A 25,699-nucleotide genomic window follows, 5' to 3' on the forward strand; every position below is an offset into this window, starting at 1 on the left:
TTAATATGATATCATAATTTTATTTATATAATTTTTATAATTTTAATGACATGAAAAATAAAACCATTTTTAAATATATAATGAAGTTATGTAAACTTCTTATCTATATATAATTTTTCTTCATTTTGTATTATTCTTTCAAGAAATTTTATTAAATAAATAATTAAATAAATTGACTTAGTTTATATAAAACAATATGATCATATTTTTTATATTTGAATTTCCCACGCACATTTATAACAAATATGGCAACATCGCAATGACAGAGACCCTGCCCGCAACGTTCTCCGGGAGCGTAGGTCTAGTGTGACGTCACGGTAGCCTAGTTGGGTTAGGTTTTACGCTGGAAATTCTAACGAAAAATTTTTTGTTTGACGATTAATGTTTTTCCCATTGTATCTGCTACATCGAGCGACGTGAAGAGCTAACGCAGTGGCGAGCAGTAATCATATTTCATAAATCGTTCGATCGCGAGACTTCGCGCTATCGGCGTATATGAGATTTTAAACGGAAAATGAATCGACATGACGGTATGTACGTGTGTGCTGTTTCTGACTAGCAAGTCAGCCTTCACTTCACACACTAAATTTATTTTATGTTGATGGCAAAATTTTTTGATTATGAGATATTTGGGGATGTGCATAAAAAGTTTCTGCAGACTCATCGTCGAGGTTACGAAATCGACAATGTATGAGATTTTTCCTAAGACATTTCTTGTAAGCTCTGTACCAAAGGGTCTAATGTCAGAGGCCAGATGGCAGCACTTATAAAAAATTTACTCCAATTTCTTTGGGTTTATAATGCTTTTTGATGATTGTACTCAATTTTTTGTGATGTCATCATTTTTTGCTATCTTAATTATAGAAAATGAATAAAACGTATAAAAAATATTTATTGATTAACTATCAAGATATTGTGCCAAATAATTTCTTTAAAATTACTTTTCTTGTTCAATTCCTTTCTCTTTCTTACAATGTTAAATCTTTAAAACATATTGGAACATATTTCTCTTATTCTATATGTTTGAATTAATTTCTTTTTTGACTTTTTTTAACTTTCATGTTTGTATATTTTAATTAATGCATTATTTATTATATTCTTATAATATAATATTAACATTCAACGTAATTGTAATGGATTTTTACATTACAATATTAATATGAAAATAATGAATAAAAGAATATTTAATCATCGTCATTACTTATTTAATATACAAATAAAATTAGCACATGTATTCTTTCATATTTATTTAATATTTATGCATGTTACATAATTGGAATTAGAAATATTATATTGAAGTTTAAAAATATATGTATTAAGTTTCAAAATTTTAACATATATATATATATATATATAAAATTCAAGAATATTAATATATATATAATATATAATAATATATATAAATTAATTTTTATAATATTATTATGATAAAGTAATATTGTTTTTTTTAATTACTTATAATATGTTTATGCATATATAACTTATAATCTAAAAATAGTATAAATTTAAAAAATTATGAATATGTATGTGTATATGTATAATTTTTCCAAATTTTTTTTGATTTTAAAAGTCAATTTTTTATATATATAAACAAATTAAACTTTAAATAATACATTTAATTATAAGAATATTACATATTTATATATATGTATATAAATATTTTGAAGTAAATTTATTTATTTAATTAATTTATATTTATATTTAAATTAATTTTTTTATTAATACAAATAATTAAATTATATATACTTATCTCTTTTAATGCATAATTTTATGTTAAAAATTATATATACTTAAGATAAACTTAAGTAACCTGTCTATCTTTAATAAATTTAGTTCAAGGTTATTATATGCATATGCATTATATGTATATATGAAAGATATATAAATATTTTTTTAAAGTGTTTTTAGTCAGTTTTATTTTTCATTAAAATTTTTTATATAAGTGTATTTATTATAATTATTATTTATATAATATTTTTTGTTTATATATTATTTATTATATTTATTATATATTAATTACTATATTAATTATTATTATATGTAAATAATATACTTTATTAATAATATTATTAATAATATTATTATTAATAATAAATTTAAATTATAAACTTATTAATATAAAATATGAATTAATGTATAATTTATTCCAGGGGTAAGTTGTGACGCCTGCTTAAAGGGGAATTTTCGGGGTCGCAGATATAAGTGCCTCGTATGCTACGATTATGATTTGTGTGCCAACTGTTACGAAGGAGGTGCCAGTACTACACGTCACCACAGTGATCATCCTATGCAGTGTATACTTACTAGATCTGAGTTCGGTAAGTTGATTATTAAATTTTATATACTATTATAATTTCTTCAAACATATTTAATATATATAATTAATTCTTATTATTTAATTAATATTTAATAGAATTATATTATGGTGGAGAGGCAGTAAGTGTAGAACAACCGCAATCTTTAACTTGTCCTTATTGTACAAGAATGGGTTTCACTGAAGCTACACTACAAGAACATGTTGCTGCAGATCATTCAGATACTTCATTTGAAGTTGTATGTATATATAATATAATACTGTTTATAATGCATTTTATAACAAAAAATTACAAATTTTAATTTTGCTATAGGTTTGCCCAGTATGTGCATCTATTCCAGGAGGGGATCCGAATAACGTGACTGATGATTTTGCGGGTCATTTAAGTTTGGAACATCGTAGTGGACCAAGAGATTTGATCTCTTTTCTAGATGAACCAGCTTCAAGTAGATATACTGGTAGACGGATAACACATTCATCTAGAGTTGTTGGTGGGCCACGGCCTCGCAGGTATATATATTGCTGATATATATGACTATTCAATTAAACATTTACAACATTATTTATAATAATGTATTTATATATATATTTATATATTTTTTTTTAATATATATGCATAAATATATTGTTATAAATATATGTTATAAATATTATGAATATTATAATCAAAATTGAAAAGAAATAGAAAGAATTATTTTTTATTAAAAAATGAAATATTAATTTATTAATTTATTATTTTTTTTTAATATTAATTATCATAAATTATATCAGTGTATCAATTTTTTAATATATTGATGCATGTATTTTTTTGAGTATCATTTTTTGTTTATTATATATTAATATTGTAATTTATCAATCATTGTCATTACTTATTTATTAAAATATAATAAAACAATTATTATATATTATATAATAACTATTAAAGCAAAATATGTTTTTATTTTTAAAATATCTAAGAAGAACTAAAAAATAGCACTAAAAATAGCAAGATTTCAGCTTCAGTTCATCATCATCTCATCTTAGATAATGTTCATTGGCGTATCATTGGACCTGCAGGTCCAATATGCATTTCAGTTCGTCTGGAGGATTGAGTCCGAGTAGTCGAGAAGGTATAGATCCAATTACAGAATTACTTTCTCAATTATCCGGTGTTCGTAGAAGTGGTGGAGGAACTGGTCAGAGTTCGTCAGCACCAACGCAATTACATCAATTGCAAATGCAGCTACAGTTAGAACGACAACAAGTTAGAGTATGTATAATTTAATATATATAATATATAATTTAATACAAAAAAATTTTTCATTGAAATGATTTTAATTTACTTAATAAAAAAATTTTATTGAAGCAATTTTTTTTTTAAAATAAATAAAAATATAAATTTTTATAAATATTTTTTATTAGGCTGCTAGACAACAATTGGAGCGGTTACCTAGGAGGCAGACTCAAGTTCTTGGTTCTGCAAGTTGTGGAGGAATTATTAGTGGAAGTGGTCATTCTACTACTATGACCAATGTGGTAGCAAATAGTACGACTAGTAACAATAATACAAATAATGTGGCGAACCCGTCCGGCGTATCATCTACCAGTTCACAGAATTATATGTTTCTATTGCCAAAGTATGTATTATATTCTAATGTTAATATACAATAATATATTTAGACAAAATTTAATATATAATAATATACAATAATATATTTAGACAAAAAAAACATCCAAATTATTATTTGATATTTAAATATCTTTATAAATATATTTTTGCGCATTACAATCGCGCGTATATACTCTTAAAAATCTTTTGTCTAAATTTGCAAAACTGCATGTCATGATCAATGCGTAAGATGCCAAAAATATTTAAGATAATTCCATGAAAATATGGTGAATGAAACAGATACATCTTTTTTTAGTTTTCAAAGGACAATAATTTTATATTTATTTAGAATTTTATTTAATTATTATATTAAATATGATTAATTGTATATATAAGTATTTTTTTTCTTGTTATAGATGTATTACCAGTTCTCTCTCTGACTCACAGTTGCAAAATATTGAACGTGAAAGTGCAAATAGAAGTCTTTTTACGTGCGAACTTATTCTTGGAACACTTTGTCAAACATTGCCGGAATTAACACAGGAACAATCTGTAGCACAAACACCAGTATCAAGTGCAACTACTGCTACAAACAGTCCCGAAACACCAAATGCTAATTCTTCCACAATTTCTACAAAGAAATTAAATGTAACTCAAGAAGCGAAAAGGGATCAAACAATGAATAAACATGTAACGCAGACATCTACGCAACAATCACATACTGTTCAGACTACTACTGCTGGTAGTGTAGGGACAGGTCTTCAAAGTCAAGGATTGCCTCCAAATTCTAATAACCTTGCGTTACAAAATACACCTATGGTTCAAACACTGATGCATAGTGTATTACCTGAATCATTGGTAAATATAAATAATAAATATAAATAAGTTAAATATATAATGTTAAACATATAATTAATTTTACAACTCGTATTAAAAAAATATGATAAATATAATTTAGCACTTGTATTTTATTATATAGGTATTGCAGGAACCACTGTCACTACCATATAGTAGAACTATCAGAGAACCGATAGTAACTCCAGCGCCAGCGTACCTTAGAGGTGGAGTTGGTCCAGTTGGCGTAACAGGTCCTTCACGTAGGAAGCCGGTTAGAGCTGTAGATGGCAGAAACCAATCTACGGAACCTCCGCCCCCACACTAACCCTTCCTTAGCCCGTACCCATCCACCCTGATTCCTCACAGGACCCTCTAGCACTAGTCCTAGCACTGTTTAGAACACCTCATCATTATTGTTATTATTATAATATTATATATTAATAATTATTCAAATGCCCTCCTCCTCACCCTCCCTATCTTATCACTTCTCAAAACTCTAATCTCGCCATCTTTTGTCGTTACGTGACATGGAACAAGGGCAAGGGCTGATTCGCCGACATATGCAAATAATGTAAATAACTCACTTCTTGCAGTCATATACACTCCTCGCCAGAGGTTGAAAACGGTTATAATATGAGTTCGGATTCTCGAAACAGTTGTAAGAACCGACATAATGTAACAGTTGTAGGTGAAGAAAGTTCTGAGGGTGCAGGACCTATATCGGTTATGGATACATTTCTGGAATTTGTTATGTTTTATAAATCAGTTATGTATCAATTCTGTACGTTTCTAAAAATACATTAATTATATATCAATTTTGAATTGATTGAACATTAATTTAGTATTAATTTAAGATATTGTTAACACTAACATTATTAATTTTTATAATATATCAGTTAAATATTAATTTTGTAACAATTATAATTATTGATTATTTGTCCTTTTAACAAAATGATATAGAATATTTTTTATACAAAAATATTTATTTCTATAGATTTCAAATCAAAACTGTTCATTAATTGCTCAAGAATATATCTATATTTCACTTCTGGTCCATTTATTTTAATAGTTATTCTTCAGAATTTGTTTACATGTTACAATATATTTTTTTATCATTGAATTTCTTTATTTAGTGTAAATCAAAATTTGTTCTTGTATCTTATTCTATATAAAAAAAAGTGAATTGAAAAACAAAATGATAGGAATCTAACTTTTACAAAATCGATGTAATAAGAGAATGCAACATTATAATCAGAACCGATAAAAATCAGAACTTATTTTTATCTATAATAATTTTAATATTATTTTGGTTCTTTATAATTGTTTAATTAGAATCTTCACATAACATTTATTAACCGTTATTTATGGAACTTTCTCAATCTCTGCTCCTCGTACACGCTCTTCAGCGAGTCTTGCCACGTTCTACATCGATATTATATCCACTTACAATAACTTAATCGAGGCTAGAGACGGGCAGGTAAAAATAATAATAATATAATTATATTAGCGTTTTATGTTTGGTGGTTGTATGGGTTTGTTAGAACAGAATTAGATTGATAAAATACTCAGTTTTATTTAACACGTAAAACCTCGGGAATGTAGAAACTTTAACAATTCACAAGACGCACTGCCCGTCATACGCACCAGTTTAATTGTGTTTAATTTAAACTGGTAAAATTTTTTTGGTCGTCGAATATTAAATACATTTCTTAAAAATTAATTATTATTGTCATATATATCTTTGAAATATGTTTAATGATAAAAGATTTATAAATTTATCTGGGTTGGTCCGTTTACATTTAACGTATCTTAATCATCAGACATTATTTTAAAGAAAAATATTAACAATTTTAATCTATAATTTATGGTATTATAAAAATTTATATGCATTTTGTTAGAAAAGTTTTAAGTAACCAATTATCGAGGTTTAAATTAATTCAAAATCAATAATTAAAGTAAAAATTAAGTTGGCGGACCATCCCTTGATATATTTCAATTGAATAAATTAAAATTTTAAAATGGAGGGATTAAATTGGGTGCTAAAATGTTAATTAAATAAATCTTAAATCATTTTTTCTATTAAAATCAATCGTATTTATTTATAGCATTTGTTATGAACTTTTTTTTTTTCGTTAATGTTTTGAATTTCTCCATACATTGCACTAAACATGTTTTAAAAATATTATATGAATTTTTTTTAAACGTTCATTTATGTATCTATAATCGCTCCATTTTATAATGTGAAACGAAATAATATTTGTATGTGTGTTCGCTCTTTTTTTCGATAATAGAGACTTTATTGATTTGGTATATATGAGAATTATACGATGTATCGAAGAAAAATTGAGGAATGTTTGTATTCTTCGAATTGAAAGATACTAAAAGTATAAAGTTAATATTTCTTTTACATAGAATTTAATCGAAAACAATGCATGTACGTAATATGTGCGTATGACGCACGCAAATGCATTCGAAACTTGTGAAGATTCTACTGAAAGTAGAACCTGAAAACGCTCGTACAAACGAGCAATAATTATTTTTCAATTATGTTTAACTCTTACTGCTCCCTCCTCCCCTTTTTTTTTTTTAATTTTTGCCTATATTTCTTGTTTATCATTTATGTACATTTCATATTGTAATTAATTTCCCTTGTATTACTTTCTGATCTTATGTTATTTGATTTGTGGGTGTATCTGCAAGATGTGGATGAAAATGAAGTAAAATTATACATATACATATATACATATAAACTTGTAAAAAGTTATGCAAAATATGTAGCGTGTGATTTAATTTTTTTGTCTTATGCTTTCGCGTGTTCTGGCATTCTCGATGGTAAATTCAAAACCGAGTTACTTATGACGTTACAAATAACCAAAGGTATTAAAAATATCATACGTTTCGTTCTTTTTTATTTTCCTTGAATCTTTCATTCAATTATAATTTTATATCTTCATTTAAATATATTATCCGCTTCACGCACCTATTTTCGGATATTTCTAACTTCTCATATTTCTCTTATGATGTATGAGTTGGAAACAATATATAAAATAATGAAGCAACGATATGTAAAAAAAAAAGTATACTAATTGCCTTAACGCGAAATGCCTGAAAAGAGAAAAGTCCAGACTTTTGCGGAATGTGTGGTTAATCAAAAGAATCCTTCGCACGTGATACTTAAATAAAAGTGATGCTGTATACTGATCCAAAGTGAATAAATATGTGCATATCTAAAATTGAAAGATACGAATAAAAAAGGATAAAAAATGAATTTCTCATTGATGTGCACACTTCGATGACTGATAAACTAATTATTTTTCAAATTTTACACGAATTCATAAGCGTATAATCTCAGAACGAAGCAAGACTCCAAGCACGTTTAATACAGAAAATTAATTACATCAATTAAAGAAAGGAAAGAAAGAAATAATTAACAAGATTTGCTATGTATTAAATAACTTCATATAAAGTCGAAAATTACAACTGTTTGTTTTTTTCTTCTATTCTTGTCATTGCGAACTTATGTTCCCCTTGTTTCCACGTCACTTTGGGATTGTAAAATTTTGGATTTTTACATGTCTATTTTATTATTAATATTATTTTATTATGTTTATCATCATATGTATTATATAGGATGTAACAGGAAAATGTCTGATACATCTCGTTATCAGAAAAAATGTTTCGAGGGATAATGTAACGCCTGTTCCAAAAGTTCAATGCTGTATTAATATCGTTATATTTTTATTGTTAGGATGTTTGTCATATTTTATTCTGAAATCTCAGCATAATCTTAACAAACAGCTTTTTACATTATATATGAATAAATATATATATATATATATATATATATTTATTGATAAAAATGAAAAGATATCTTGGAGTATCATCGTAACGCTTAAATTCTTCCTTTTTCTTTTCTTTTTCTTTAAAAAAAAAAGCATACATAATTAAATTCTTAATTTATAGATATTCTTAAATCTTAATTAATTGCATTAGAAAGTTTCGATATTTAGTATTTTTAAGAAATTAGTATGCTTTAAAAGTATCGACGATTCTCTGGATATCCTTCATGAAAAAAGAAATAAAATTATCAAACAATTATTCTTGTGAATGAAGTAACAAACAGAAAAAAAATATTCTTGGGTGGCTTAAACGGTTGTTTTTATCACGTCCTTTATCCGTATGTCGTCGAGTATATCAGAAAAGATAATTTTCTGTCTGAATTTTTAATCGAAACTTTTACGCCCGACGAATTAACAAAAAAGAAAAGAAAGAGAATGAAAAAAATAGAAGAAAAGACAACTTCACTAAGAATATAATTCTGTCAAAGTAAATGTAACCAGTTCTACAATGAATCATGAAGATTAAAGGTGGAATTCAACCTCGTTACATTTTTTGGATTAAAAAAAAAAAAAAAAAAATAAGAAAAAACAAAAAAATATGGAATAACATGGAACGCGTACGACATTTTCCCCTTTTCTATTCGATGAAGAGAATTTTCTTCTAATGAATTGAAAAATTCGATTTATATTTAAATATATTTTTTGCATCATTGCCTATAGTATGAATATAAATAAATAATATATAAATATGTGTATATACATATATACATACATATATATATATATATATATATACACATATATATATATTAAATATACATATTAAATATACATAACATACATTGACGTGAATGTATGTATACTTCTACGCACTTGTATAAGAGCAATTGAATAGTTGCATTTGTGCGTAGATTCGTCTTATTTTCTTTATTAATTAATATAAAGAACGTGAGTTTACGTATCAAAGTAAAAATTATGTAGATGGCTAAAAATAAGGAAGGAAACTGAGAATAATGCGATTGAAAACACAATACACACAATTTATCCTTAGGAAAAAAATAAAAAAATTTTAAATTTAATTAAAATGTCGATAATTTTAATTATCATATTACACTCTTATTACAATACTGTTTCTTATCTTTATAATCAATTATTAGCGATTAATAATAGGGCTTATATATAGATGGTGGCCCAATTATACGGGAAGGAATCCCTTTCTTTCTATAATGATATATATATGTATATATATATATATATATATATATATATATACATATACATATATATATTATTAAAATATAATAATTTTAACGAAGGGGATGTGTCGTTGACATTAATAATATTGTAATTAACGACGCGCGAATCATTCATAAAATTGTACTTTGTCATTAAGATGCTATCTGATAAAAAAAAAAGGAAAAAAAACAAAAAAAAATAATAATAATAATAAAAAGAAATAATGAACGTGAGAAAGGAAACTTTCTTTTCTTTTTTATTAAGAATATTTATTATACTATATTTTCCACAGTATTTTTGTACTGTGATGTATGCGGATGTGCATGATTAAGAACTGTCGCAGCGTTGCCTTCCTCACGTTAGAGTTTTATTTTCCTTGAAAAATTTCACAGTAAATAATATTTAACGAATACGACATGAATAGAAAAAAATACAAGATCTTTTTGGTATTAAATAAAATTAAATAAAATTAAATAAAACAAATTCTCAATTGGAGCATTGTTCGATTCATATTTTTGTTATATTAAAATATGTAATGTTGTTATAATATGAAAATTTTTTAGTTTGTTTTAATTATAATAATAATAATATATTTAATAGAATCATGTCGTGTTTAAGACGTTTGTCTTATGCATATTATTTTTGTTAAATATATTGAAATATTTTAAGATCGATTAATATTTTTGACAAGGAATTCTGACAAGTCTTACTTATAATCCTAGCCAAAGGAAGAAGCGAGTGGTGTACGGAGGAGAGCACGATAGAAAAATTTGTAGGACCTAGCAAAGCGCATATAAGTAAATGTATGTAACTAGAAAGAAGAGTGGGTTAAAAAACAATATAGCGGCTTTTGTAGCCCTCTAAAATCCAAATGATTTTTTTCTACATCTTCTTGTTTCAAGTGATGAAGGGTGGTGTACGGGATATAAGGGTAGAATCAAAACAAAAATGGATGTAATAAAGCTTCCCCCACATAAGTCCTTTCTAGTTCGTCGGGCAAACAAAGCAGTGTAAGAATGAACGAAGGAAAACTGTATGTATACATATTTGTGTATGTGTGTGCCTGTACGAGAAGAACAAAAGAAAATATGTTTCATCTTTTTTTTTTTCTTTTTCATTTTTTCTTTGCTTATCAAATAATTTTCATTTTAAGAATTTCTCAATTGAAACATCGATTATTTTATAAATGGATATATGGATTACACAACCAGGTTGAAATAAATTAGAGAAAGAAACACATAGAAAGTAAATCTTCGAATGCAAATATTGAATTGCAATTAGTATTATTGCAAATTTACTGGAGTTATGAACTTAATGGCACGGCCGCATTAAGCGTGATCCACTGCCTGAGCTAAAGAAATTAAAAAATAATTCATGATAAGCATTCATCGGCTTTATATATGTAAGCTTCAAAACAATGTTCACTCTTCGTTGTGAAAAAATGCAGATTTTCATGTGTAAATCTTTGAAAGACAAAATGGTGGTAGATGTTCTAGTTATATTATGCAAAACTGATCTCTTTATGATCAGTATAGTATTAGATATCGCACAATCGTGCATTCACAAGATTACCTTAATTCGGCCTTGCTCATCGATACATGTAGTTAAAGAGCACTCATTTTGTCGAGAAAACTAGATTTTTGATTTTTTAATTTCGACAAAATTGCTGTCAAAAGCATCGTGTAACAATGTATTGAATTTTTGCTAACAATTTTTCTCTAAGCCTGCTCGAAAATACATAATAAAATTACAGTGACTATTTGCGAATTTTTACCTGATTTTTAAAAAATCGAAAAAGAAATCGACCGATACAAAATGTATGGGTGTAATAAACGAAAGTGAAAAAGAGAAGAGAGAAAGAACAAAATCAAATGAAAAAAATTATGATGATAAAACAGAAATATTCTGCGTGACACGTTAAAATGAAAAGTGTTAACGAATATTACTACTAAAGTAATAATAGGCAATTAAAATGAAGTCTTATACATAATAATTATTGAAATGTAAATTGTGTTTGGTTGTATTTTGTGTTATTCGCCTCTGATGCTAAATATAATGGAAATTCGATTAAATTCGTTTATATTTATTATATAATTGTTATTATATATTGTTTATATTTATTATATAAATCGAAAAATTCATATATTTTTTTAAATATTGTAATAGAATTATTTGAATTTGAATTTGGCGCTAGTTTTTAAATTAGACTTGCGCACAAGTATTAACTTGTGATTTGTTCGTTACCATGAACGTAACCGTAGAATGATTTTGAAAATACGTATTAGTAATCTGTTTATTAATATAATATGTACATATGTATCTGATAAAAGTTCATAGTTTCGCGCGTTAGCAAATATTTTCAACATTTTAAAAAATTTCTAAAAATGGGAGAGTTACTTACTCTCGAAAGTGCTAAACAAATTGCAGCTTACAAAGCAGTTGACGAATATGTGAAGGTAATTTTACTTTTAAATAAATTATGATATAATAACAGGTTATATAAATTTACTAGTATTTTATTATTTAAATTTTGCGTACAACCATTTTACAGAATAACAGTATCATTGGAATTGGTAGTGGATCTACAGTAATATATGCTGTTCACAGGCTCGGTAAACATTCTATTTTATATATAATTATGATCATTTGTAATAAATTTTTCTTGTACATTACTGTAGTTTGTATTTCATTTTTTCTTTAAAACATTAATAGTATAGACCTTTGATCCCATAAAAAGATAAGATTATTTGATTCAAGTATAATTGCAACAAGTATATTTTAATTCTCAAATTATAAATTTTCTTACATAGATTTAAGATATTTCTAATATATATTTATCATATATTTATATAAATAAATGATTGGATAAATTATACTTTTCAGTTGAACGTGTAAAGGAGGAAAATCTTAATGTTATTTGTGTTCCAACTTCATTCCAAGCTCGGCAGTTAATATTAAATAATCATCTTACATTGGGTGATTTGGAGACCTATCCTAAAGTAAGAAACAATTTTTTATTATTATTTATGAAATCTTGTATATTGTTGTTTAAACATTAACAGTTGGATTGTGCAATTGATGGAGCAGATGAAGTTGATTCCGACATGAATCTTATCAAAGGTGGAGGAGGTTGTTTACTTCAAGAAAAAATTGTTGCATCCTGTGCTAATCAACTTATTATAGTAGCAGATTATACGTACATAAATGTATTTTTGTAACAGAAGTATTTTTGATAATTATTTTTATTTACAATATTTAATATAATTTTAGGAAAAATTCTCAAAAACTTGGTGAACAATATAAAAAAGGTATTCCTATTGAAGTAGTTCCTATGGCATATGTTGCTATTTTAAGAAGAATTGAAGATAATTATGGAGGACTTGTGAAAGTTAGAATGGCTTTAGCTAAAGCTGTAAATATTTTTTAATAAATTTTTTCTTATAAATTAATAAATATTGTGTATATTATGTTAATTATTCTTTTCTAGGGTCCAGTTATAACAGATAATGGTAATTTTATTCTTGATTGGCATTTTCCTCGTGATATAAGTAATTGGGATAAAATCAATATAGAAATCTCAATGATTCCAGGAGTAGTTGAAACTGGACTTTTTATAAAAATGGCAAAAAAAGTGTACTTTGGAATGCCTGATGGCAGTGTTAAAGAACAATTTTAATGTTTTATATTAACATTATTTTAAATATGTTCATAATTCATGATATTGATTTGAATTTAGTTTAAATTATGACAAAAGGATTTAAATAATCCTAATTTTTTTTTTTTTTAGATAATATATTTTCATTTTTGCCATTTATGACATATCATTACATTCATATACATTCAAATCTTATTCTTTTTACAACTAGATCTTAAATAAGATTGTGTTTTATAGACTGAATTATTTTCTGTACTTTTTACATATTTATTTTCTGATTCAATGTATAAAGGAACATAAAATACTTAAGATCTTTTTTTTGTGATAATTTTTATTCTAAGTGTGCTATAAGTGGTGCTCAAATAATTATATATATAATTATACACTGTTTGTATAACAATTAATCATTGTAAAGAAATATAGAAATTTTTATATAATATTTTATTCTTATTTATTATATATCTATATTAAAATTTTTATTTATCACTATTTTAATTCTATTTGCTAAATATTTTATAAAGAAATTAATGAAATACGCATCACTATAAATAATCTTGATGTATAAAAAAAGTAAACGCCCGAACAGGGACTCGAACCCTGGACCCTCAGATTAAAAGTCTGATGCTCTACCGACTGAGCTATCCAGGCATTCGAGGGTTGTATTTTTGTAACTAGTAAAAATATTGTTTATTCAAAAAAATTCTATTAATTTTATTGATTATTACAATTAATTGAATAATATATTAAACATGTACGAAAATTATTTTCTTTCTTTTTATTTTAATAAATTATATCATTTATATTTATTTATTATATATCAAAATTAATATACCGAAATCTAATCTAGATATAATTTTTATGTAAGCATTTTTAACAAAGCGAAATACTGATAAAATGATTATTCATTTTATATATAAATTTTCTTGATATATATATATATATATATATATATATATATCAAGAATATTAATTTAATACATATCGCTTATTCATTAAGTTACAATCAATTATAAATTCAATTATAAATATATTTTTGAAAATGCATAAAAAATGACAAAATTTATAAAAATTTAATAAAAAATTTTATTTATAGATTAAATATTATAAATATATTATAGATTAAATATTATAAATATATAATAAAAAAAATTCATTTGGAAAATTCATGTGTGTAATGAACATTGTACATAAAAAAAAATTTATTGCATATAAATATATATAAAAAAAATATTTTATTTCTAAAAAATATTTTAATTTGAAATATATTATACGATATACATATATTTTTTAATTTGTATTTAATATACAATCGAGTAAATATTCAAAAAAAAAAAAAAAAAATGATTAAAAATTTAAATGAAAGAGGGTGAATGAGAGGCAGTTACCAAGGATTGAACAACTTTAACGTAACTCAGCGGGTTCTGATGTGCAAACGTTGTAAGTACTTAACCCCGGACTGCTTTCCTTTGATTTACACGAAGTTTCTTATCGGTCAATGCTTCATAAGCTGCTTCTTGCATTGATCGTTGTATAATGTTTCGATCTCCTGTTTTCAATTTTTGCATATTTCAAATATTATATATCATTATCAAATATAATACGTTATTTTTTTTGATTGGATGTAAATGAGATAACGTCATAAGAGATAGAAAACCATTAAAACCTTTCATACTTTTTAAAGATTTACATCTTTTAGCTTTTGATAATATTTTCTAGAAAAGAAAGTTACTTTGAAACTAGATTTAAAAGGGAAATTATTCTTTTCTTTTTAGAATTTTATTATTTCTTGTAATATAATATAAAAAAAAATATAGATATCATTTTTTAATTGCTTAACATATTTAAAATGTCTTAAAATTGTTTCATATTTGATAATTTTTATACATCATATAATATATTTAATATATTTATTATATATGTATATTATGTATATAGACTTCAATCTTTAATGCATGAACGGTTAAAATAGATGAAATGTGATTATTACAAACAAAACATGATCAAATGCATAATTTCTGCATTTCTTACCGATTAGATTGCAAATTACATCTTAGACTATCCACAATTTGTATAAGGGATGTTAAATGTACTGTTTCGAGGACTATTATGAATGATCATGCGTTCTTTCGGCGCATGTATTTACGCCCTCGAACGAAACAACGAAAGAGGGGATGAGTATTTGAAGAGCCGAAGCGCGATTTCATCCCTCATACGGAGACTTGACTTCTTCAGTGAATATCAATCTTTAGTCAAGAAACTTACTTATTTGAAGTACAGAAAATAAAATAATCGAGAAATAATCAAGAAGAATCTTTCAAGTTTCTACAAATCTTTCTTCAAGTTGCAGCTGATTTCTAGAGTTCAGACATTCGATATGAAGGTAACTTTTTTAACTCGTTTAGCTGTTTAAATTTTCAATAATTTTGAAAATATTATAAGTTAATTATAAGTTAATTCTCTAATCTAATCGATAAAGAAAAAAATTTCTTTGTTAAAGTATTGTTAAAGTAATTTCGTATATGAGAATATTATTAATATTTAAAACATGTCACGATATTACATGATAAAAATCGATCTTTTAGAAAAATTTATTGTATTTAAATATGTAATATTTTTTGTATGTACGTTTTTAAGAATATTCTCTTAAGTAATATAATTTATATAATTTATATAGATTATGTGTGTATATTTATATAGATTATATTAATTTTTTGATCTATTATAATGATGTTTCTATTTATTAATTTTATTAATTTATTAATATATTTCGGAAAGCTGCATTATTTTTTTCAATTTGCTTTCTCAATTGATAATAAAATTTGAATTAACTCATTATAATTTTCAATTATTTAAATATTTAAAGTAATAACGAAATTTTAACTTTAATATTCATTGAGATGTTATCAAAATAAAATGAAAGTTACAAGTTATTTTTATTGAATCATATCATTACATTGTATCTTTTTCATTGATACATTATATATTTGCAAAATAAAATTAAAAAGTTTGATTTGCATGGATGGCGAACTTATCGCTCGAAGGGATAATCGACCAGCTAGTATCGTTCGACATTAATTAACCACAGTACAAACCTGATTAAAGTCATAAGCAGATTATAACAGTTAATATGTTTCAAAGCTTCACATATGATACTTATATAATCAACGTGCTTATTAGAAATTACGTGTAGATCTATATAATTATTGAAATTTTATCTTGATTTTTCATTCTTTTTATTATCGGTTCATTAACTTATGAGTTTAATGAATAAGAAAACCAGAAATTCTTATTTCATTTAAACAAATTGAATACTCTTCGATTATCTATTCTAGATAATCAATTATGTTTGCTGTATCCTTACATTCGTATGTTTAATGAATGTGGCACATTCTGAAGAATCTCAAAGCAAGGTAAATTACATCATCTCAAAAAATAAATGACATCAATAATTACTTTAATAATTAACTGAAATTAAATCAATTGTTAGATGGAGCAACAATTTCTAGATGTTTTTACGACAGATGAATCGTTAAAAATGAAGAGACCTTTTTGCAATGCGTTTACCGGTGAGAAAGAATCTAATCTTCGATATAACAAAAGATACAATTATTTAAAATAATCAATTATTTTTAGGATGCGGGAAAAAAAGAAATTTCCACGAAAATCCAACTGATTCTCAGGATTTGGAAATAAATGGCAACATCCGACTTCCGTTTTCTATCTATAAGGCATTGCTAAGAGCAGCTACTCGAAACGTGAACGAATATCAATTATCTGGAATTCCACAGACGTATCTATCTGGTAGAATGCCTCTTCACAAAAGAATTGACATTCGATCATCATCTCTAGAATAATTTTTAGTAAAATCTCATCATTTGAATAAACGATTAATGCGAATTATTCGCGATGTGGAATATTAAAAAACATATTATTTTGTTATTACATTTCATTTTTCCGTTCTTTTATCTTAATAAATAATTTATTTCAGTGATAGAAAATATTCTATTTATTTAGTTCAATCTATTTATTTTTCTTTTACATAATTGTTTATATTTCTAGTAAAAACTAAATAAAATTAATTAAAAAATATATTATCGATTAAATTATTATATGTATATGTATATATAAATATATATTTATATATATTTCTTCATATATATATATGATCATCAGAAATAAAATCATCTAAAGATAAATTGTTAACTTTATTGTGATACTTCCCTTCCAAAGATATTTCGTATTGCTCGATAAGTGATCGATTGAAAACGGCAATTTATAGAAAAGAACTTGTCGTGGAACGCTCAATCCAACGCATTCTGGATTATCTGGTTCTCCAATTAATTTTGGACGACCCCAAAAATATTCCGAACAAAGCATGGATGGATCCCAGATTCGTGATCGTCGATCTCGTTGTGATTCCTTGGATGAATGATCTAAAATCTGAGGATTATTTTTATAAAAAAAACGATTATTTTTATAAAAAAAAAAGATAATAAAATTTGGAATTATTTGTTTTACCTCGAGACGAATCTTATAAGGAAATGGCCACTCAAGAATGGAATCATGGTGACCACGAGTTAATCCGACTCCTATGAAAATTGTACCGTCCGGAAAATATCGCGGTGTAACTTTGATGTACATGGCATATCCATTGTGGCCTACATAAAATGTTGAACTGCGTATGAAACGAGCAGTTTTCCAATTGGCAAGTTTCTCATCAAAACGTTTTATTTGCCAATAATAAAAAAAGAAGTTCGCGGATCCTGAAACATATTAAAATATCGTCAAAAATTTTGTATTCCGTCTTATTATTTTATATTGATTTTGCTTTTATACGGTTTCCTTTATTACATAAATATATAGAGAAAATATATAATATAATAATAAATCATATATAAAAAAAGAAATAAATTTATTAAATTTATTAATTCTCTTATTCAAATTTTCCTTTTTAGCGCATACAAACCGTTTAACGTTGAAATTCTTTGGATCGTATTATTGAAGTTATCGATTTCAAATTGTCTTGGAGTTAATATCTCACTTTCTTCATGATAGTCATCGAATAATTTCGTTAACTTTGGCAAGTCTTTTTTAATTTCTAGAATTGTGTAAAGTAATATCTTGATTTCTTCCAATTCTTTAGTTAGATTTTTTTCTAAAGCTTGTAACTTTTCATCGATCATTTCTGTTATTTACGAATAAAATTAAATGATAGAAAATGTTAAATAAAAAAAATAAAAAAATTAAATAATTATTTCTTACTTGTATTGCAAGTTCCAGTAAGTACTCTCGTGACACTTGCATGTGCACTAGTAACTAATTTTTCCGTAGCAATTTTACAAGATGCTTGTTGCGTTTCCGTGACACTTTCATCACTTGATAAATTTGTGTTTATTTTGGCTAAGATTTTAATTTTTTTTTAAATAAAATGTATATTCTTAAATATGCAACATTAAAATCTTTGCTTTCTTATTAATACTTACATAGTTTTGAAACGCTTACATCACAGCAAGTTAAGTAGAGCATATTCAGATATAAGAACAACAAAACCGTCGATGACATCTTGTAAGTGATCCGTTCTAAGATTATTCGAAATTTTGTCTACTCAAATAAAAATATCTCGATTTCCGGTTCTTATAAAAATAGATTCGATAGCATCTTTAAATAACTGTGTTAGAATTCTTAAAATTTTAGAATTCATGAAATATATTATTTGAAACAATTTAAATTTTAATAGCTATAAGATGCAGATGTAGTTCGTAGCATGATCCCTAAAAAACTGTCCTCTAGATTTCTTATGAATTATCAAATAAAAATAAATCCCTATTTCTCTTGTAATTAATTTTCATATAAAAATTAAAATATTCTTTTAGATTTTTACTTGAATCTTTTTTTAAAGTTTTTTTATATATATTCAAATTATTTTAAATAAATAATTTTAAATACATAAAGTTCTTCAATATTATATATATAAAATATAAATAAAACAATTAAAACAATTTTTTCATATTTAATGTTTAAAAATAAAAGAATAAAAATATAATATATATATATATATATATTATAAGCATTCATTTTATGTTATGATGCTAAGTTTCCTTTAATACATTTAGCGGTTTTTTTGACAGTCGCGTAGAAACGCGCGTATATATGGATGGTAATCCTGATTTTTATCATTTATATTCCAAATTAAACTGTATTTTATAACAAAATGAGTGAAAATGTACAAGGTACATTTGTATCGGAAAAAATTTCTAAAATTAGATGGAAACACGAAGATTTTGAAGATGCTACTAATTTTATTACTGGTAGTTGGGACGATCCGGTAAGGTTATCTTCAATGGACTTAACCTATTACATTATTATATACATATAAATTATATATAATTATTATATTGAATTATATTTATTAATAAATATATTTATTTACAATATTAGAATTTTTTATTTCTTTTCAGGTAAATAAAGTAACGCATTGGACATTTCAAATGAATGATGATGGCGAATCTTATCCAGCAGTCGTTTCATCCTATGCAATTCTCGGAGATGTAACTGAAATAAAGGTTTTTATTTATTATCTAATGAAGAATATATTTGTCAATTTTTTTATTAATATTATTTTTACAGTTTATTTCGAAAGATTTTTTTGTGGTGTCAACATCTATTGGTACTGTTAGATTGTTACAAATCCATGAAAATCCATATTCTCAATTTAAAGAACACATGTCATGGGAATTTATACACAGATTTGAGTAAATTTTATTAAGATTTTTATTTATTTATTTTATATTGTATATTTTATAAATTCTTTTTTAATAGTAATACAAATGATTATGCACCTTGTACTGGACTTTCCACATTTGAACAAGATATAGCTTCAGTGGGAGAAGATGGAAGAATTAATCTTCTAACAGCTGGACAGAAACAACCAGTTAGAGTTATTGGTATTATAGAATTTTATTCTGTAATATTCTATTTTTATATTTATTTTGTATATTGTTTTCAAAAATAGATTTATATTTCAGATGATGCAGATAGTTGCTCATTATATTGCATTGATTTTTTAAGACATAATGAGATACTTACAGGAAATATAAGAGGACATATGAAAGTCTGGGATTTAAGAAATGATCAAGATCTTCCTGCTACAACATTTATGCTTTCTGATCAAGCAAAAGTATGATTTGACTAAAAAATTATGTATATATTAGAATAAAAAAAAAGTTATTTACAGACGGAAGCTACAAGTATTGCTCATCATCCAACTCAAAGACATATTGTAGTGGCTGGTGGTGGTGATGGAAGTTTAACAGTTTGGGATTTAAGACATAATACATATCCAATGTCTCAACTCAATGCTCATGCAAAAGCTGTTAGTGAAATACTTTTTCATCCTGATAGACCAGAAAATTTGTTTACATGTTCAGGAAGTGGTGAATTATGGCATTGGAATAATGCTCAACATTCAAAGCTAAGTTTGGGTAAGTTTCATAAATAGTTTTATAAAAATATATTTTTTAAATTACTAACAAATTATCATTTTTTTTAGATCCTACAAATACACATTGGTTAAATACAATTGGTACAAATGGTAAAGTTAATGTAACTTCGCTTTATAGTGCTATGCATAAGCCAATAAATACTATTGATATTGATAAATCAACATTACTTTTTGGATGTGATAATGAAGCAATGTACATTATTAGAAATATATCTCTTTAATGATATAGCTAATTATATTTTTTCTAATTATAATAAATGAAAAAATAAATATCTTTTTTACCTTAAAACTATTTATTTTTTTAAAATAAAATTTTTTACCTTTATGTAAATTTGAAATTACCCGCGTTTAAACTACATTTCTTGTATATTATTTCATAGTTATTTTATGGTATCTGTAGCTCCATCTGTCGTTGTATTTTGTGATTACAATTACAGGAAGCTTTAGCCTGTTAGTTTGCCATTTTGTGACGCCTTGTGTAGAAGTTCGTAAACAGATTTTGCTTTGCTTGCCTGCGGAGGGACAAGAATTATGTCAAAACGGAGAATCGAGGTTGTGGATCCGTATATTAAACGGAAAGCGTGAGTTTTTGATTCTTTTTTATTTGTAAAAATTAAGATATTCAATAAGATATTTTACCATGTGCATTGTTATAAGTTTTTATAATTCTGGTACATCTCATTTAATAAATTTCATTTTTTGAAAATAATTTTTGTAAATGTTATTGTTCAGTTGAATTGTTCGATTATATGATAATAAAATTTTATGAAATTAATATTTTGAATTCATAAAACAATCATTTCTATTGCTGTTGACTTGTTTGGTCAACTCATCCACAAAGGTTCTCAACTAAATTTCTTTTTTTACAAATGAGAAATTTTTGAAAAAAAAAATAATATAAGAAAAATTTTAAAAATATAAAATTTATGGTTAATTATAAATATAAAGAAATTTTTAATTTAAAATTAATCATTTGTTTTTTATCTAATTGATTTTCATAACCAATGAAGTGTTCTCAACTCTCGTTACTTTACGATGTTATTATACATATATTATATTTTATTATTATAAATAAAACAATGTTTAAGTAATAAAATAAACTAATTTTATATATTTCATTGTTTATATATTATTTCGCAGAGATGGCTCAGCAGCATCCAATAGTACAACTACACCTTCAACAGCACCAAAAAATCAAGTTCAGATAAATCCTTATACTAGTCTACCTTATACACCAAGATATCATGAATTTTATAAAAAAAGAATCACTCTACCTGTATTTGAATACCGTGCTGATTTTATGAGATTATTAGCACAACATCAATGTATTGTACTTGTTGGAGAAACAGGCTCAGGTAAAACTACACAAATACCACAATGGTGTGTAGAATATTCAATGCGTATTGGCAACAAGGGTGTTGCTTGTACTCAGCCAAGAAGAGTAGCAGCTATGTCTGTTGCACAAAGAGTTTCGGAAGAGATGGATGTTGCATTAGGTATGTATTATTTTCTTTTAAGTTAAATAATATTTAAATAATATTTATTTTTTAAATCAAAAGTTAAGGCATTTATGTATATTTTCAATGGTAATTTTTTAAATAGGCCAAGAAGTAGGATACAGCATTCGTTTTGAAGATTGTAGTTCTCCAAAAACTATATTGAAATATATGACTGATGGTATGCTTTTACGTGAAGGCATGTCAGATCCTATGCTAGATGCTTATCAAGTGATATTATTAGATGAAGCTCATGAAAGAACTTTAGCCACAGACTTGCTTATGGGTGTGTTAAAAGAAGTGATTAAACAAAGACCAGATTTGAAACTTGTGATTATGAGTGCAACTTTAGATGCTGGAAAATTTCAACAGTATTTTGATAATGCACCTTTAATGAATGTACCTGGCAGAACTCATCCTGTTGAAATTTTTTATACACAAGAGCCTGAAAGAGATTACTTAGAGGCTGCTATCAGAACTGTTACTCAAATACATATGTGTGAAGAAGTAGTAGGAGACTTACTCTTATTTTTAACTGGTCAAGAAGAAATTGAAGAAGCTTGTAAAAGAATTAAACGAGAAATGGATAATTTAGGTCCAGAAGTAGGTGAACTCAAGTGTATACCACTCTATTCTACACTGCCTCCAAATCTTCAACAAAGAATCTTTGAACCAACACCACCTACAAAACCTAATGGTGCTATTGGTAGAAAAGTAGTAGTTTCGACTAATATCGCGGAAACATCATTAACCATCGATGGTGTTGTTTTTGTCATTGATCCTGGATTTGCAAAGCAAAAGGTATTAAATTATTCTCATCTTTTTGTATCATATCTTGTATCTTTTTGTGTATTTAATTAGTTTTATTGATTCATTATATTTTTTAACAGGTATATAATCCCAGAATCCGTGTAGAATCTCTTCTTGTATCACCTATTAGTAAAGCTTCTGCACAACAAAGAGCTGGTAGAGCTGGTCGAACAAGACCTGGAAAATGTTTTAGATTATATACAGAAAAGGCATATAAAAATGAAATGCAAGATAACACTTATCCTGAAATTTTAAGGTCTAATCTTGGTAGTGTTGTATTACAATTAAAAAAACTTGGCATTGATGACTTGGTATATTATATTTTTATGAAATCAATTTGTTATTTTATATTTATAAAATATTTTTTTCTATAATTTTTTTTTATTATACATATTTAGGTACATTTTGATTTTATGGATCCTCCTGCACCAGAAACACTTATGAGAGCTCTAGAACTTCTTAATTATTTGGCCGCTTTAGATGATGATGGAAATCTCACAGATTTGGGTGCTGTGATGGCAGAATTTCCATTAGATCCACAATTGGCAAAAATGCTCATCGCATCTTGCAATCATAATTGTAGTAATGAGATATTGAGCATTACTGCTATGTTGTCAGGTACAGTATTATTAAAAAATATTCTTTTTACAATACTTAGGTTCGTATTTTGTTTTGCGTTTAAATTAATTTTAATACGATAAAAGCGAAAGTTACTAAGTCAGGATCATGGTAAGGTAACGTGGTTTTAAATTGATGATTGATATTGTATTAGTCCCGCAGTGTTTTGTGAGGCCAAATGAATCAAAGAAAGCTGCGGATGATGCTAAAATGCGATTTGCACATATCGATGGAGACCACTTAACGTTATTGAATGTCTATCATGCCTTTAAGCAAAGTAAGTATTTTGTTAAAATTTATTATACATCTTTGTAATAATTTATTTTTTTTTCTTTATAGATTTCGAAGATCCACAATGGTGTTACGATAATTTCGTCAATTACCGATCTTTAAAAAGTGGTGATAATGTTAGACAACAACTAAGTAGAATAATGGATAGATTTTGTTTAAAACGTACTTCAACAGAATTCACATCAAAAGATTATTATATTAATATTAGAAAAGCTCTTGTAAACGGTTTTTTCATGCAGGTAAATATAATTGAAAGTAATATTTTCAAGAAGAATGTATCTAATATGTAATATTTTTTTTTTTCTTTTGTATACTAGGTTGCTCATTTAGAGAGGACTGGTCATTATTTAACTATTAAAGATAATCAAATTGTACAACTTCATCCAAGCAGTTGTTTAGATCATAAACCTGAATGGGTAATTTATAATGAATTTGTGCTTACGACCAAAAATTATATCAGAACAGTTACAGATATTAAACGTAAGTCATATTTTTATTATTGAATAATATAAAAGAAATTTGTTTATTATATATACTATAAATATTATATTTTTTACAGCTGATTGGTTGCTTAAAATAGCACCACAATATTATGATTTACAAAATTTCCCACAATGTGAAGCAAAGAGGCAATTGGAAGTAATTCAAGCAAAATTAGATTCAAAACAGTATCAGGAAGGATTCTAACCTCTATATATTTTAGCTATCTTTATAAATGGTGTCAAATGATTAATAATGTGTGACCTGTTTCATCAGGCACACTATTCTCACAAACATAAAGTCAAAACAATATATTAAACATTGTGAAATGATCAAAGGAGTAGTTGTCTGCTCTGTATTTTCACTTAAAATATGTAAAAAAAAGACAAATTTTAATGAACATTTATAATTTTGTACAAGCTATAATGAAACTTGTACATCTTTTTGGCTTATGCCGAAAAAATTTGAATGTTTGTAGACATCGTTTTGTCTTAATATGAAACAAATGAAATTCGATCTTTAATCAGTTAGAAGACACGTGGAAGGCATAGTTGATTGATAAATGATTTATTTATGTACATTAAAGAAAAATTTAGTAACTAAGTAATTTTATCAGTAGAATTTTTGTTGATCAACGTTTGCACACTCGGAATGTAATATTAGATAAAAAAATAGATTAATTTTTTTATTAAATGTTGAACAAATACGCCAGATAAGATGTATACAATGCTTACTATCGATAATCGAAGGACAATGACCTTACATAACCTTCAACATGAATTATATCTGTTTGCCGTTTTTTTCTTAAAATCAAGTAGTATTGTTTTTGTGTTATATATTTCACTTTCTAAGTACACATACAAAAACATTACATATTTATTATAATTTTACATTTTAATTATGATTAAAATGTGCAAATATCTTATTTTACGCTATGTTTTTTTGTTTATAATCAATATGACTATATTATGATAATTTACTTGAAAATAGATAAAAAGATACTTTCAATTTCCAATCATAAAAAAAAAAAAAAT

General features: G+C 25.6%; 6 protein-coding genes and 1 non-coding gene across 9 annotated transcripts; 5 read left to right on the forward strand and 2 right to left on the reverse strand.

Moving 5' to 3' along the window:
* Positions 1 to 295: 295 nt before the first annotated feature.
* Positions 296 to 11,882, forward strand: LOC122713766 (E3 ubiquitin-protein ligase KCMF1-like). Of its 2 annotated transcripts, none has more exons than XM_043934511.1 (8): positions 296 to 530; positions 2,151 to 2,318; positions 2,414 to 2,553; positions 2,628 to 2,824; positions 3,389 to 3,563; positions 3,716 to 3,930; positions 4,319 to 4,760; positions 4,882 to 11,882. In XM_043934511.1, the coding sequence occupies exons 1-8, from the start codon at positions 515 to 517 to the stop codon at positions 5,062 to 5,064; spliced, it is 1,536 nt and encodes a 511-aa protein (XP_043790446.1). In that variant the 5' UTR covers positions 296 to 514; the 3' UTR covers positions 5,065 to 11,882. The 2 variants fall into 2 exon arrangements, with proteins under 2 accessions (XP_043790446.1, XP_043790445.1); XM_043934510.1 differs by having other exon boundaries at positions 297 to 530; positions 3,371 to 3,563.
* Positions 11,883 to 12,094: 212 nt separating this feature from the next.
* Positions 12,095 to 13,796, forward strand: LOC122713811 (ribose-5-phosphate isomerase). 2 transcript variants are annotated; one of them, XM_043934590.1, is made up of 7 exons: positions 12,095 to 12,270; positions 12,366 to 12,426; positions 12,698 to 12,813; positions 12,877 to 13,010; positions 13,085 to 13,226; positions 13,302 to 13,323; positions 13,405 to 13,796. In XM_043934590.1, the coding sequence occupies exons 1-7, from the start codon at positions 12,199 to 12,201 to the stop codon at positions 13,488 to 13,490; spliced, it is 633 nt and encodes a 210-aa protein (XP_043790525.1). In that variant the 5' UTR covers positions 12,095 to 12,198; the 3' UTR covers positions 13,491 to 13,796. The 2 variants fall into 2 exon arrangements, with proteins under 2 accessions (XP_043790525.1, XP_043790524.1); XM_043934589.1 differs by having other exon boundaries at positions 12,099 to 12,270; positions 13,302 to 13,796.
* A 248-nt stretch (positions 13,797 to 14,044) lies between these two features.
* Trnak-uuu lies at positions 14,045 to 14,117 on the reverse strand. Its single transcript has one exon. It is a non-coding gene; the product is annotated as a tRNA-Lys (tRNA).
* Positions 14,118 to 15,720: 1,603 nt separating this feature from the next.
* Positions 15,721 to 17,432, forward strand: LOC122713902. The gene is made up of 4 exons (XM_043934727.1): positions 15,721 to 15,849; positions 16,802 to 16,879; positions 16,957 to 17,035; positions 17,103 to 17,432. The coding sequence occupies exons 1-4, from the start codon at positions 15,844 to 15,846 to the stop codon at positions 17,321 to 17,323; spliced, it is 384 nt and encodes a 127-aa protein (XP_043790662.1). The 5' UTR covers positions 15,721 to 15,843; the 3' UTR covers positions 17,324 to 17,432.
* A 221-nt stretch (positions 17,433 to 17,653) lies between these two features.
* LOC122713900 lies at positions 17,654 to 19,147 on the reverse strand. The gene is made up of 5 exons (XM_043934726.1): positions 18,953 to 19,147; positions 18,732 to 18,869; positions 18,436 to 18,654; positions 17,988 to 18,232; positions 17,654 to 17,909 (listed from the first exon to the last, which is right to left on the reverse strand). Exons 1-5 carry the CDS (start codon positions 19,029 to 19,031, stop codon positions 17,655 to 17,657), a joined length of 936 nt encoding a protein of 311 aa, XP_043790661.1. The 5' UTR covers positions 19,032 to 19,147; the 3' UTR covers position 17,654.
* A 469-nt stretch (positions 19,148 to 19,616) lies between these two features.
* Positions 19,617 to 21,244, forward strand: LOC122713868 (nucleoporin Nup43). The gene is made up of 7 exons (XM_043934677.1): positions 19,617 to 19,794; positions 19,928 to 20,032; positions 20,097 to 20,221; positions 20,289 to 20,413; positions 20,495 to 20,646; positions 20,704 to 20,950; positions 21,019 to 21,244. Exons 1-7 carry the CDS (start codon positions 19,681 to 19,683, stop codon positions 21,189 to 21,191), a joined length of 1,041 nt encoding a protein of 346 aa, XP_043790612.1. The 5' UTR covers positions 19,617 to 19,680; the 3' UTR covers positions 21,192 to 21,244.
* Positions 21,245 to 21,437: 193 nt separating this feature from the next.
* Positions 21,438 to 25,650, forward strand: LOC122713695 (putative pre-mRNA-splicing factor ATP-dependent RNA helicase PRP1). Its single transcript, XM_043934392.1, has 9 exons — positions 21,438 to 21,551; positions 22,111 to 22,466; positions 22,573 to 23,267; positions 23,357 to 23,587; positions 23,675 to 23,894; positions 24,049 to 24,171; positions 24,234 to 24,424; positions 24,503 to 24,665; positions 24,745 to 25,650. The coding sequence occupies exons 1-9, from the start codon at positions 21,502 to 21,504 to the stop codon at positions 24,870 to 24,872; spliced, it is 2,157 nt and encodes a 718-aa protein (XP_043790327.1). The 5' UTR covers positions 21,438 to 21,501; the 3' UTR covers positions 24,873 to 25,650.
* Positions 25,651 to 25,699: the final 49 nt, after the last annotated feature.

Source organism: Apis laboriosa, unplaced genomic scaffold (assembly GCF_014066325.1).
Source record: "Apis laboriosa isolate Shangri-la unplaced genomic scaffold, ASM1406632v1 scaffold26_cov146, whole genome shotgun sequence".
Lineage (NCBI taxonomy): Eukaryota > Metazoa > Arthropoda > Insecta > Hymenoptera > Apidae > Apis > Apis laboriosa.

Bases quoted from the DNA above. Each gene is read 5' to 3' on its own strand.
- LOC122713766 (XM_043934510.1), top strand. The intron at 2,554-2,627 runs GTATGTATATAT...ATTTTGCTATAG, and splicing joins CAGATACTTCATTTGAAGTT to GTTTGCCCAGTATGTGCATC. The intron at 2,825-3,370 runs GTATATATATTG...TTGGACCTGCAG, and splicing joins GGTGGGCCACGGCCTCGCAG to GTCCAATATGCATTTCAGTT.
- LOC122713902 (XM_043934727.1), top strand. The intron at 16,880-16,956 runs GTAAATTACATC...ATCAATTGTTAG, and splicing joins CTGAAGAATCTCAAAGCAAG to ATGGAGCAACAATTTCTAGA. The intron at 17,036-17,102 runs GTGAGAAAGAAT...AATTATTTTTAG, and splicing joins TTTTTGCAATGCGTTTACCG to GATGCGGGAAAAAAAGAAAT.
- LOC122713868 (XM_043934677.1), top strand. From the start codon at position 19,681: ATGAGTGAAAATGTACAAGGTACATTTGTATCGGAAAAAATTTCTAAA. The intron at 20,222-20,288 runs GTAAATTTTATT...CTTTTTTAATAG, and splicing joins GAATTTATACACAGATTTGA to TAATACAAATGATTATGCAC. The intron at 20,951-21,018 runs GTAAGTTTCATA...CATTTTTTTTAG, and splicing joins ACATTCAAAGCTAAGTTTGG to ATCCTACAAATACACATTGG.
- LOC122713900 (XM_043934726.1), bottom strand. From the start codon at position 19,031: ATGTCATCGACGGTTTTGTTGTTCTTATATCTGAATATGCTCTACTTA. The intron at 18,655-18,731 runs GTAAGAAATAAT...CGTAAATAACAG, and splicing joins TACTGGAACTTGCAATACAA to AAATGATCGATGAAAAGTTA. The intron at 18,233-18,435 runs GTTTGTATGCGC...AATATGTTTCAG, and splicing joins AAGAATTTCAACGTTAAACG to GATCCGCGAACTTCTTTTTT.
- LOC122713695 (XM_043934392.1), top strand. From the start codon at position 21,502: ATGTCAAAACGGAGAATCGAGGTTGTGGATCCGTATATTAAACGGAAA. The intron at 21,552-22,110 runs GTGAGTTTTTGA...ATTATTTCGCAG, and splicing joins CCGTATATTAAACGGAAAGC to AGATGGCTCAGCAGCATCCA. The intron at 22,467-22,572 runs GTATGTATTATT...TTTTTTAAATAG, and splicing joins AGAGATGGATGTTGCATTAG to GCCAAGAAGTAGGATACAGC.
- LOC122713811 (XM_043934589.1), top strand. From the start codon at position 12,199: ATGGGAGAGTTACTTACTCTCGAAAGTGCTAAACAAATTGCAGCTTAC. The intron at 12,271-12,365 runs GTAATTTTACTT...ACCATTTTACAG, and splicing joins CAGTTGACGAATATGTGAAG to AATAACAGTATCATTGGAAT. The intron at 13,011-13,084 runs GTACATAAATGT...ATATAATTTTAG, and splicing joins ATTATAGTAGCAGATTATAC to GAAAAATTCTCAAAAACTTG.